At 29.1% G+C, this 13,726-nt stretch overlaps 1 protein-coding gene across 2 annotated transcripts; it reads right to left on the bottom strand.

Annotated features, from left to right (window-relative positions):
- Nucleotides 1-4,351: 4,351 nt before the first annotated feature.
- On the bottom strand, nucleotides 4,352-8,659 carry LOC123899541 (transcription factor bHLH123-like). Of its 2 annotated transcripts, none has more exons than XM_045950705.1 (7): nucleotides 7,917-8,659; nucleotides 6,978-7,578; nucleotides 6,102-6,209; nucleotides 5,854-5,919; nucleotides 5,419-5,484; nucleotides 5,268-5,318; nucleotides 4,352-5,146 (listed from the first exon to the last, which is right to left on the bottom strand). In XM_045950705.1, exons 1-7 carry the CDS (start codon nucleotides 8,231-8,233, stop codon nucleotides 4,997-4,999), a joined length of 1,359 nt encoding a protein of 452 aa, XP_045806661.1. In that variant the 5' UTR covers nucleotides 8,234-8,659; the 3' UTR covers nucleotides 4,352-4,996. The 2 variants fall into 2 exon arrangements, with proteins under 2 accessions (XP_045806661.1, XP_045806662.1); XM_045950706.1 differs by having other exon boundaries at nucleotides 6,978-7,575; nucleotides 7,917-8,550.
- Between the last annotated feature and the right edge of the window lie 5,067 nt (nucleotides 8,660-13,726).

Raw genomic sequence — 13,726 nt, 5'->3', positions numbered from 1 at the left:
CTTTATCCCGCAAAATTACTCTTACCATGATTACATGATTGCTTGGTACAATTTTCTAGATATTGAGCCATTTAACCATACCTGGTTTATATGGTTTAATAAAGATATTTCATTAAAGTTTCCGATTTGGTTTATTAAATGGTTTGAAACCATTGGACCAATTTTAGAAATTTTCCCAGATTATGCTAAGAAATCATTTGAAGAATTTTCTCAAGTTACCACTTGTCCTGCTTACAAATCATTACTGTGTTTTTGTGCTACTTTCGGGATTACCTGGATTACATCCTGGACATTTGGAACAGAACCCTTATGGGCTGCTGCTCCTGCTCAAGAATTAGTAAAAAGATATTCAGTTAAATGGTGGTCTAAGTTTAACCCAGAATTAATCTCGTCGAAAAAATTAGCAGAATGGTTTAAAAAGCATCCAGATCTTTGCAAAACCTCCATTTCTGCTCCGGAAGATGCTAATTTCTTATCAGATAGATCTCGGCTTTTAGCATCGTTAGCTGCTATTTCTAATCCTCAGCAGTTTATGAGCAAATTACAAGAAGCCGTGTCTGCCTTCTCAGACACTGATAGCATTACCAGTACATCGGATAATATCAATGAAGATGATTGCTATGGAATTACAGATCTTTGATTAAAGGTATCAGAAAAGATTATCTACAAGTGGCTAGTCATATCAAATTATTTCTTTCGGTGAAGGAATCTTCTTGCCGGCCACTTAGTTTGGATTATTCAAAATTATTGTATTACTTCTACTGTTACTTTGTCGGTTGTAATAATTATAATGTCTCTTTACAGCTGTTTGTCGTTTGTAATAATTAAGTCTCTTTACAGCTGTTAGGATTTATGAATTATATTGTATTAGTTTTGAAGTCCGAAGTGATTCCTTACTCTATAAAAGGATCCTTCATTTGTATTAGGAAGCATGCAAAATTTTCAGATCAAAACCTGAAGATACTTGACTTGCTTCAATTATTGTAAGTATTATTATTCAATAAAAATGTTTTATTATAATTTCTTCTTTCTTATATTAACTTTCCAAATTATATTCTATATAACCTCTGATTTAGATCTACTTCTTGATGATTTACCTACTTTTGATCATAATATTTTATGGATTATGTTTTCCTTCACTTCCGCGTTATTACATATATATATATATATATATATAAATCCTAGATAGTTGTGGAATTGTCTATCTAAACCCTAATCCATAAACCAATGAAAACCTTTCATTTAGCCACATCATCCACTTACATCCATTTAATGTGGGGTACTAATTGTAATTATTATTATTATTATTATTATTATTATTATTATTATTATTATTATTATTCATTTTAAATTTTTTTGTTCATTTTATTATTTTGTGTATTTTGTTTTTTTTGTTTTTCAAAAAAGTTAATGTTTTTGCTAATAATATTTTGTCTAATCTTTGTAAATATAAGGAGTTGGTCGATTGTCAGGACTACTTTCTAATGTTAGTAAGAAAAAATAGATAAAATAATATTTACTAATGGTTGTTATGCCCCATATGATTTTTATCATATTCGATATTTGAGTATGAGTTAAGTTGGTTTATCTTTGCTCCAATAAGTTTCAAATTAATATAAATGTCAAATTCGATAATACAGTAGTTTTTTGGTAAGAGATAATGAAGTAGTTTATACAACTCAGAATCCTTCAATGAGATTTATAATATAAATAAAAACTTATGTTTCAACATCGATTGGTTTCCATGATCAATTATATGTTGTCATTTCCATAGTTATTTTGAAGAATGAATTAAAGATATTGCTAATCAATGTTAATGAAGAAGATACCAAAGTAACTTCAAATGTGATGTATAAATAAGTTTTTTAAATATATATATATAATTCCTAGATAGTTGTGCAAGCACTAATCTAACCACAATGTATGAGTATGACCACAAACCGTTTTCATAGTGACATGACAATTTATGGATTAACAACTTATTTTGGTAGATGCAATAGGATCCATTGTAATCTTTTCGAAATGTATAAACACATCTTTAATATCTATCTTATATTTACATCATTTTTTTTTATTATTATTATTATTATTATTTTGTTGTTGTTGTTGATATTATTATTATAATTTTCATAATACTTATTGTTTCAATTTATACGAATGATTTTTCAACATTATAATATATATATATGTTATAAGGAAACGTGAAAGGCTCCAACTTGTGTCAACTTGTTTTTCTATCAGTTGGATAAAAATTGTGTTAATGGTTAAATTGGAATTATGTTAACAATATGTGTGGTAATGTAAAATCAATCATATAAGTTGCTAGTAATATAATTTCGTGGTGCATTTTTTCAATGAATCAGGTACGTTGAAACTGTGTCATGTTAAAATTAGAATAAAAGAATTTGTCAGTGTAGACACATAAATTAGTTCTTTATTTTGGTTATGCTAATAATTGTTTAGAGAAGAAAAAATTTATTCTATGTATTATGTGATACTGATAATATTATTATTAGTGTTAATTGGTTTGAGAGTGATCAAAATATCACTAGTTCCTTCAAATAAATTATGGTCTTAATACCATTATCCCTTGGATTGAAGATTGGTCTTAGTACCATATTGGAGTGACCTCAGTGTCATTATATTGATTGATATTGTAGTATCATCAATACATGTGGAATTGTAGTACCACATGTGGTATCGTAGTACCGTTGATTCATAGATTGAGGTTGTAGCATCAATTTGAGTGGTATTGTAGTACCACTGAATCACCGATGAATCATAGATTGATGTTGTAGCATCAATTCGAGTGGTATTGTAGTACCATTCAAGAAGGTGTATTCTTTGACCGATTTCTACCGTGTAGTAGCATATCGGTATACAGTTGTAACTGGGCTGTTTTATCCTGGGGACGGCGTGGTTGATAGTCTGCTTGCACGATTTTGGGCAGTGCCACGAAACGTCTTAAAGAGAGCGACCTAGCCCGCGACTCAACCCAGTAATCTCTTCGGTGGCTGTAAAAATTATTTTTAACGGGTTTTTAAAATCCGAAAACAACAATAACTGTTATCCTGCTTTTATCCTATCATATTTTTATTGTATTATATATTTTATCTTGTCACTATCATACTGCACACCAAACATACCCGTAGATCAATTTTGATACTCACACCCCTGCACACAACAATCATCATATGATAATGGATAAATACATTCATTGTTATTAGAATAAACCCAAACAACTAACCTCAATATTATTTTAACTACATATGTGGTAAAATGAATTTCTTGCAAAACTACAATTGTCTTATAAGAAATATAAAAAAATAATAATAATTACGTGTGCACAACGTCATTAAAAAGAAGGACCATTTCGAGAGATAAAACCATTTATGGGCTTTCTCTTTTTCATACATGTGCTTCCAATTGAAGCTCTTCTATGTGACCATTCGTTACAAAGCACAAAAGCATGTGTGCAAAGCATCTTCAATATACATATACATACACATATATTATAATCATTAATTTTGTTGGTATATACCCGAGGATAAAAGTTAGGTGCATATTGTTAGATTTTTTCATATAATTTTTAAGTAAAACAAGTTTACTATAATTATAAAAAAATTTCAATTTAAAAAAATAATAGCTAGTTCAATTAAAAATTATACAAAACAGACATCAAAAAATACATCGAAGATTCTTTCTTAAATAAAAAATATTCTCTTCACAAAACCATATAAACTAATTTTTTCAAAATAACTCAAATACATGAGTGAGGAGGATGCTCTCAGTGAAATTTTAACCGAAGGGCCTCAAGTGTACATCTACACCATTCATATTTTTTAACAATAAAAATTAAATAAAATAAAGAAAAAAATGGGTGAATGAGATGTCACATGAGGGAAATGTCATGGAAGACAATCCCCTCCCCAAATACATATTAAATATTCATTTCTGACGATAAATATTTTCTCACGCCCATAATCGTACAAATGCAAAGTACACTAATTTTTATTTGTATCCGGTTCATTGAACCATTTAATTTGATTTGAGGTTTAATTCTGACATTAAGTGATTTCAATTTCTTCTCAATTGTAATTACGAAGGATCAAATCATAAACCTCTATGTTAAGCGTAATGTCAAAATTATGAATATAAAAAACTGAAAGTGGCAGCAGTGTGGGCCACCCTCTGACTTCCACTCATATATTCCAAATAAATAAAAAATGAAAAGTAAGTTTTCCGATCAAATATCATATCCTACACTAACTTGCTCATTCTTCTAATTCTATATTTCAATGATTCCTTCAAATTAGTAGATTTCTTTAACTTGGACTAAAGCTACTTTCACTTCTATTAACAAAATATATTATATAACAAGAAGAAACTACGTGTCAAAATAAAAAACAAGAAGAAACTAACAAAAGCCTCTTTATCTTTTTGTTAACAACAAATTTCCCCTCTAGTTTAGAATTAGAACCTCCCTATATTCAGCAACTTTGTCATTCAAATAGTCCCACTTTTTGTAAGCATATAATCTTTCAATTATTACAACAATTAAGTTAATGTGCTCACATTGGTCCCCAAAATTGGCCTAAATCTTTCATCATTCTTCATAAACTTGAATTCAATTGGCTCCTATATGTCCTTTAAATCAAAGGGTCATTTCTGGTCTGTTTGGTTGAAATGAATGAAAGTGAGAAGAAAAAAAAATACGGAAATCGATGAATGAATTTAAACTAAATTTTACTCTAAATTCATTATTCGATTACCGTATTTTTCTTCCTTTTTACTTTCTTTTCTTCCGACCAAACGGATCAAATTTTTCCTTTCTTTAAACACATTTTCAAGATAACAAACTTTATATGGCCTTGTGTGTTTTTTCTTTTCTTTCATCATATCATTACCAACTTGACATGGTTTTTGATAAGACTTGCCCTAGTTGCAAAGTATTGGTTCAGTGCCACTATTTTTTTTCTTCAAAAACATTTATTAATTATCTGAAAGTTCCTCCAAATGTTGGTGTCCAATATTCAACTGTGGGCTCATGAGTCATTGGAAATGTACTAGAAACAGGTACTAAGCATAATCCTCTGCTTCTAAGATCCTGCTTTGGACCCTCTGCTTCTTTAGATTTACCAGAACTCTACAATAAAACAAATAAATAAAAAATAAACCTAAACTTAGGCATTATAAATAAATATATAAGAAAAAATATATATTCTTATTAAAATGAGATACATAAAATATAAGTGTATATATATTACCTGTTGATGTTGTATTGGAGCTCCACTTTTCATATATGGGGTGCTTAAAACCTATAGATTATGAAAGAGAAAATAAGTATAAGATAAAAATAAAAAAATTAACGTTTTAAACTCTTAGAAATAAAATAAAATAATGGGAAATGGGACTTACAGTCACTTGTTCATGGAGAAACTTGATATATTCAATTGCTTCAGAGAGCACTGAGGCTGTATCAGTCTGACTCAACATACCAAAAAGAAATTTAAAAATAAAATCAGTAAACATCATTAGTAGTGTATATCATAAATTTAAATTGTGATCTTCAACTATATTTACAGTTACAATAAAAATATTTTAAATTTCTTCACAACATGGTCACCATTGTAATTTTGCTCGTATCGGTCTTATTCATCCCTATATTGCTACTATAATATCAAAACTCACAACATAACTTCAATTATATTGATCGCTATACATTGCTAACATCAGGAAATAGAATAATTGGTATCTTGAATAACCGGCTACGACCGTAATTTAAAACCATATTTTATATATGGAGAAAATGATTAGGATTATTCCATTCTATTGTATGAGAACCTAGCTCACCTTTCCGAAAGGTGAAACCAATTGTTGGAGAGCAGTGATTCTGTCACCCATCTTCTCTTTTCTTACCTAGACAAAGAAATACCATACATTTTCATATCCATTTTAATTTATGACACAAAAATAGAAAAATAAAAAAAGAGTAAAGATAAAAAAGTACATATAAAAGAGTAAAGATATATAGAATTAAAGATAAAAAGTTAAAAGCTAGCATCCCCTTGTTGTTAAATGGTTAGTTACATTTATTGTACCTTAAAAGCTGGCAAAGGTGATGGGGTTTCATTTCTGGACCTTTTAGGTGCAGGCTCACTCCCACTTTTTTTAACCACACTACTTGAGTCCCTACCTTCAGATATATTCTGCAAAACCATTAGTACACAAATCAAATTAAAATTTAAGCCTCCATATCAAATTAACTAGGACTTGCTGTTGCGGTTATGTCACAATCACGACAAAATGCAGGCCACAATTATAATTGCAATTTTATTATAGAGACATTTAAAACTTTTTTTTTTTAAATTTTTGGTAGAAAGAGACATTTAAAACTTTTATATTGCAGCTTCAATTGGAAATAACTTTTAATTAGGAGCCACTCATCATGAGTATATAAATTACACTTGCAGTTGCTGTTACGCTGCGAACACAATTATGACAAAAATGCATACAATTGTGGCCACAATTATAATTGCACTTCATTGTAGACACATTTAAAACTTTTATAAACAACTTAGAACTATACTTTCATTTCTACTCTAAAATTAGAGAATATGACTGTCTTAAATATGTTTTTGATTTCTATATATTTGTACTCTTTTACCTAGATTAAAATTATAAATCTAAGTGTTCTCTTAAGCTTAGTTCAGTTGGTAGGAATATGACACTATATGTGCAGGCGCCGGAGTTCGAACTCCAGACACTCCACTTATTCACCTTTAAAGTGAAATTTCTATCCGCCAAACTACTTGACCAAAAAAAAATATAAATCTATGTACTTTCACATAATCAAAACATATTAAAACTTATAATATATTAATATATGCATGAATACTTTATATACATAAAGATATTTATTTACATTTTCAACCATATATATTTATGCAAAAATGTTGTTTGGTTAATTATGATACCTTTGTTTGCGCACTAAAATTTGGTGTGGAAAATGGGGGCAAGAAGCTAGATGAAGCATCCTTAATAGTAGTCTCTGAATTAGCATTCCAAAAAGGAGCATTGTTGGTAAAATGCAATTGATTATTTGGTTGCTGTTTTTGATGAGGTAATTTAGACCAAGAAGGCATTAACTCATTTGTACTCAAACCATAGCTTGTTGTTGAGTATGGAAAATTCATTGATCTATTCTCAAATGAATTATTACCATGTTGAGGTTGAATTTGATTAGTTTCATTTCCTAAAAGTCCTTGTAAAATTGAAGTGTTAACATATAAAGCTGAAGAATCCATTTGGCTTATCATGTTACTATCACCAGAGCTATATTGAGGACTAAATTGTGTTTGATCTAAAGAGAAACCTCTATTCACTTGCTTGAATTCATTGCTTGAAGATTCATTTGTGAATAATTTTTCTTGTGATCTCCAATTAACTTGATGAGATAATCCAACTCCGACTCCAACTCCAACTCCACCGGTTTCTTGCTCAAAATTTGTACTTGATGTGTTCAAATTCTCTTGCAACATAGACCTGAAACTTCCCTCTGAAGCTTTCTCACCTCTTCTATATCATTAGCATCAAATAAACACAAAAAAATTAGTTACTTTACCACTTTTTCTCTCATAAATTATTCTCTTTTGCTAAAATGGAATGAAGAAAATGAAAGATCCTACTTTTTCAAAAAATATTTTTTGCAACTTTAGATGCTTATATATTGTTCTATTTGGAGCTGGTAATTAATTTGTTGAACTTTGTTTATGAAACAAGTGAGTTAAACTCGAACTAAAAATTGGGCTCATTAAATAAATGAATCGAACTTGAACTATGTATAATTTGACTCGTTTGGTTTATGAATCTGCTGCGTGAATTCAATTATTTGTCTTGTGAAAGAAGACACTTACAGTAAAGATGCTTGATTCCAATCAATGGTTTGAGATGAAAGTCCTAAACCCATCATATGCAAGTTGGAATCATTATTTGATGTTGAAGAATCTGAAGGTTGAAGCTTTTGAGTAGTATCATGGAAAACCACTGAGGAACTACCTGAAGCAGACATAGTATCATGATGTTGATGTTGTTGTTGTTGTTGTTGTTGTTGCCAACCACCAAAGGAAGAAGATTGTTGTTGTTGTTGTTGTTGTTCAATACTTTCATATCTCATGTTTCTAGCTGGAGTCTCCCACCAATTTCCACTTGCTTGAAATTGTTCTTCAGACATAGCTTGATATCAATTAATCTTGATGAAGATGTTGTTGATGTTGTAATTTATGTTGTTGTTGATGTTAATGTTATTGTTGTTTGATTGAACTTTCACTTTCACTATACAATATGCTTAAAGATGAAAACAAGTTTGATGCTATATGAATCTTTATTAGTATTAATAATTAATAATCTTTGTATTGTGTTTGTTGTGTGAAGGAGAGAGTGAGTGTATAATAATAAGTAGAAATGAATGAATGGAAAAAAGGTTCAAAACTTGTGAGTATTTATATTGAGAGGTGAAGAGAAAATATTTATGATCATGATATATGTGTTGAGAAAAAATTGAAAAAAGTAACAAGACTAAGAAGAAGGAATATAGTTGACGCCTTTGACAATTCAGGAGGTATTGATTAGACAGTGGAATTATATGTCATTTTGAAATGGAATTTTTTCATTCCTTAGCTTATTATATTAATTTATAGAATTCCTATTTTTGTTTGTTTTGTTCTTTCTCAAGAATTCCTACTTTTTGTTGTTGCTTCATAAATTGTTTGAAGAACTAACAATATTCAAATGATAAGGAGTTTTTTGTCAAAAAAAAATGATAAGGAGTTTGAATCTCTCAACTAAGTGATTAAGAGTTTGATAGTATATCTTTCTATGAGAAAAATTTAATTTCAGAGAGGTTGTTCACCGGACATGTTTTTCGACAAAGATGAATTATTATTGTTAAATGATACTTCCTCTGATCCTATATATAAGGAACACATTAAGAAAAACACGCATACCAATGAGACTTATTTTTTTATTAAAAATTCTAAAATGTTATGTGTTATTCCAAAACTAACATTGAGAACGTGGATGTGTAATTAATGCATAGCATTGAAATAGATTACATTTTATACAATTTAATAAGGGTATAAAAGGGATTATCTATTTAATAAAAAATAAATTTAAATAGTGTTTCTTATAAAAAGGACAAAAAAAAAATTCAAAGTGTTCCTTATATATAGGACCGGAGGGAGTAGTGAAAAATTTCGTATTGATTTTATTTTCAAGTAGCCTAATGACTAGAAAAATCCACCCTTAAAGTGGATAAGTGAAATGTCTGGAGTTCGAATTCCGACCCTATATATAAAATGTGAAATCCCTACCAACTGAGCTAAAGCTCACGGGGATAAAATTTCATATTGATGACAGGTAAATAAATAAATAAAAATTCAAAACAAAAAATTATTAAAAAAGATATAACATAATAACATAATATTAATTCTGTTTAATTTTTTTTTGTGTTAACCCTACGATCTAACCAGAAAAACGGCATAGTAATCCGAAATTTGGTTGAGAAGCCGGTAAATCATGAACAAAAATTGTTCTTTTCAAAAAATAAAATTTAAATTCTATCAAATAATAATATCGCCTATAGGATTTCAATTTAAATTTTGAAGAATACTTTTTTTTTTAATTAAGCTTTTTAGATTCAAAATAATTAATAAATATAATTTGAGGAGTGCTAGCAACACACTCTTTAACAAACACACTTTAACACACTCTCTTCAATTGGTTAAAATTTATATGGGTCTACATTTTTTTATGGGACCCATGTGAATTTCAACCAATAAAAAAGAGTGTGTTGGAGTGTGTTTGTTAAAGAGTGTGTTGCTAGCATTATTCATATAATTTTATTAGTTATCTTTTTCAGAAAAAAGTAATCATTTCCAAGAAAACAATAAAGTCCAAACATGATTTTGCTCCTAATTTAAGGTACCGTTTGGCCTAACTTTTTTTCCTCTTCTTTTGAGCTTATGCAAACAGCTTATGCAATATAAATTAGGTTTTATGTTATTTAAAAATACTCTTTTTATACAATACTCTTAAATATATCTTACTACATCTTCCAACTTTCTAAGAAAGTCATATAAAAATTTAAAGTATTTTTAACTCGTGCATCTTTTAATGAAAAACCAAATATAGTTTTGGTTGCCCGTACTTCTTTACAATTCTTAGAATAATATGAGACTTTTTAATATGTACTTCCTACCGGTCATTATTATAAACAAAAAACTATTTTTTAGTTTCATTGAAAATGTATCTAATTTATATTATTGTTTAGATACATTATGTTTTTAATGAATCTAAAAAATAATTTTTTACTTATAATAGTGATCGGATGAAGTATCATTTCAACCAACTCTATCAATTTTCACCATATAGATACGCCCTAGAGGCACACTAAATTAGGGTCAACCTTAGCTTCTTCTCTTTAGAAGATAATTCGTCGAACATTAAAATAGAGAAGTTAAGGGTGAGCAGTTTTGCTACAATATAATAGAGATGCACTCACATTTTGCCTTCTTCCTCCTCAAAGAGCCCAAGTTTGTCACGCCAATAGCTTCTATTTTCGGCCTCAAAGTATGAAGGACTCGCAGCGAAGATGGAATGGTTGAAGTTAAGGCCGGCCGATAATATATATCATACCTACTTTTACAGCAGGACAAGTTCTTCTTCTTCTTCTTCTTCCAACATAGCATATTTTCTTACTTAATTTCCTCTTCCTAGACCTCACTAGGGTGGCTTCCAAATTAATAAAATCATTTTGTGTCATTCTTTCTAGGTAGAACCTCCAACATCCACAACATTTGTGGCCATCGAACACATAGAGACCGAGGGTGTGGGGGTTTGAACTTGAAGAATTTTGGAACTAGAGTCGGCATATTGTAACTTGTACTTCTTTCATAGATTGCTCGGTTTCACGATGTCTGCAAAATAAGATAGGAAATAAACATATATATAGACATAACAAAGAGCATTATAGGAAATAAACAGACCAAGCGATGTATTCACTTATTTTGAGCTGGGGGCCGAAATCAAACTCGTTGTATCATTCATCTTCACTTCCTAATGACATGCAAACATATGCATGGTTTTTTGTAGCATTTTTATTAAATAAATTAATCTTTTATTAAAGTTTATTTAGATTATTTTACTTCTTTTATTACTTTTATGTTTATTAGGAACAAATCAAGGAAATTTAAAGAAAAGAGTTTATTTGATGCATATTATGGTGTCTTGAAGTCCAAGGCTTAGTAGAGAGCATCCCTTAATATTGGAATAGTGTGGCCATTGTCATAGGGTCATGGAAACGTCGCTAAAAGTTAGAGTGCGAAAAAAACCAAAAATGCAAAATCTCGAGCTTGCTACGGGCCGGCCTTAGGAAAGTACTAGGGTCATAGCAAGAAAGTCAAAAGCCATACTTTTGCGCCAGAAGGCTGCTACTACTACTCTGTAGTGCTGTGCTATGATCATAGCCGTAGAAAAATGAGAAATGTTGTTGTTTTCATCTCTTCATTCATTTCATGTAGGGGTGTTCATTCCAAACCATGTCCATTCATAAACCATTTATTGTATTAGGATTCAAAATCAAATTCACTTTTTTTTAAAAATCGGTTACTACACTGGTTATAATATTTAGTTATAGATATAACTAGTTAAAATTATAAACCGAACTTTAAATTGGGTGTTTGCCAAATTAGATTTAAAACCGGATATTTCCAAAATTTCATTTTAAATTTGATTACTTCTCCTTTTAAAATGATTAATTTTTAAAATAAATTCTATTTGCTTGAATTAATTTTATGTACAAAAAATACTGATATTTATTATAGGAAAAAAATATTAAAAGAATACTGATTTGATTTTTTAAAATAAAAACATTAGAAAATCTGTTTTTTAAAATTATTTTAAAAATAATTTTTTAAATAAAATTAAAATTAAAATATTAAAAAACTTAATTTTATATACAAAAAATACTGATATTTATTATAGGAAAAAAATACTGATTTGATTTTTTTTTAAAAAAAATACATTAAAAAATCTGTCTTTTTTAATTATTTTAAAAATAACAAAGTTTTTTAAATAAAATAATAATAATAATTAAAATATAAAATAGTAAAATATTAAAGGGTGGGTGGTGGTGGCCGGCCACCGGAGCACCACCACAGGCTGCCATACCGGCCACCAGAGGTCTGTTGTGGTTCGCCGAAAAACCATATGTCGCCGCCATACCGTTGACCACCAGCCCCCACCCCTCTGTTTAATTATTTATTTATTAAATTATATAAATAATTTAATAAATTTTAAAAATTATAAATTTTAACCCACTTGGGTTGGTGCATTAGTATTGGCTGGGACCTGGAAGTGTGCTCCTCTTGAGGTCTGAGGTTCGATTCTGTCTGGCGCCAATTTGGGTGGGCTAATTTAGCTTCTTCAAAAATAAAATTTAAAAATTGGGCTTTAATGTGTTTGAAAAATGGACTATTTGGACCTTTTGAAAAATTGACATTTGGGTTTTTTAATTGGCCCATTTAAAAAATTGGGAATTTAAAAACTTGAATAATTTAATGATTGTTCCACTTTTAAGAATTATGAAATTAAATTAGGAATTTTGATTTTGACAATTTATAGAGATTAATTTTTTTTTGACACAAATTTATAGAGATTAATTAAACTAATTATAAAAAAAATGTGTGCTTTGACAAAAAAATTAAACTAGGAATTAGTGTAAGAAAATTAAACAAGAAAAAAAATTGCTTTGACAAAAACAAAAAAAAAATGATTTTGGATATGGATATCCGGTTAAATAATCAGTTTTTCTGCACCCCTAAATTTTCGTGTATTCAAGTACTTAATCTGTAATAATTAATGTCATTGTGGTTATTGAGTTGAACAAAATTAAGGTTTACTGGGCAACAAATGAGAGATTATGCTTACGGCAAAAAACATCTTTCACCATGATTGGTGTCCGTTAGTGGAGTGTGATAGAAAGTGTGACTATAAGATTTCTCTTAAAAATTAAATTGACTAACTAAAAACATCGTAAACAAAAAATATATATATAAGTGATACTTGTGGATGTGTTTGCATGAAAATGTTAGGTCAACAAAAGTTGATTGTATGTGAGTAAAATGACTATAAATATTGAAAATTTACACATATGTGAAAGAGTCGGGATTTTCAACTTCTTCACGTGTGTGTGTGAATTTTAAATATCTATTATGGTTTTTATTTATTTTAGTGTTATCATTTTGTTTATCTATTAAAAAAATGGAAGAGCAAAATTAAGAGATAAATAGAGTTTGGAGAGAATTGAAGATAAAAGAAAAATAAAAAATTACTAGTAAATAATCCAAATATGATTATTTATCTAAAAATAAATTAAATAAAGGAGTGCAACGAGTGGGCTCCACGCAACTTGCACGCGTGAGACAACATTACGGTCGCAAATTGGATCCGTAGTAGCTGTACGCTCCGTTTCCATGAGAGTCAGAGCCCTGAAAATGACACATATTTCCAATATTCTTCTGCCTAATCATTTTCGCTTTTCTTTCTTTTCTTTTTTTTTCTTTTTTTTAAAGGAATTTATTCTTTTTCTAGTCACAATATTTAATGACCAAATTCTAATTGTTGATAGTAAAATTCTAATTGTTGATTATAACCATAAAAAGTATTA

The sequence above is a fragment of the Trifolium pratense genome, linkage group LG7, assembly GCF_020283565.1.
Source record: "Trifolium pratense cultivar HEN17-A07 linkage group LG7, ARS_RC_1.1, whole genome shotgun sequence".
In the NCBI taxonomy this organism is placed as follows: domain Eukaryota; kingdom Viridiplantae; phylum Streptophyta; class Magnoliopsida; order Fabales; family Fabaceae; genus Trifolium; species Trifolium pratense.
The sequence above is the reverse complement of the archived record's forward strand: the minus strand, read 5'-3'. Positions and strand labels throughout refer to the sequence as shown.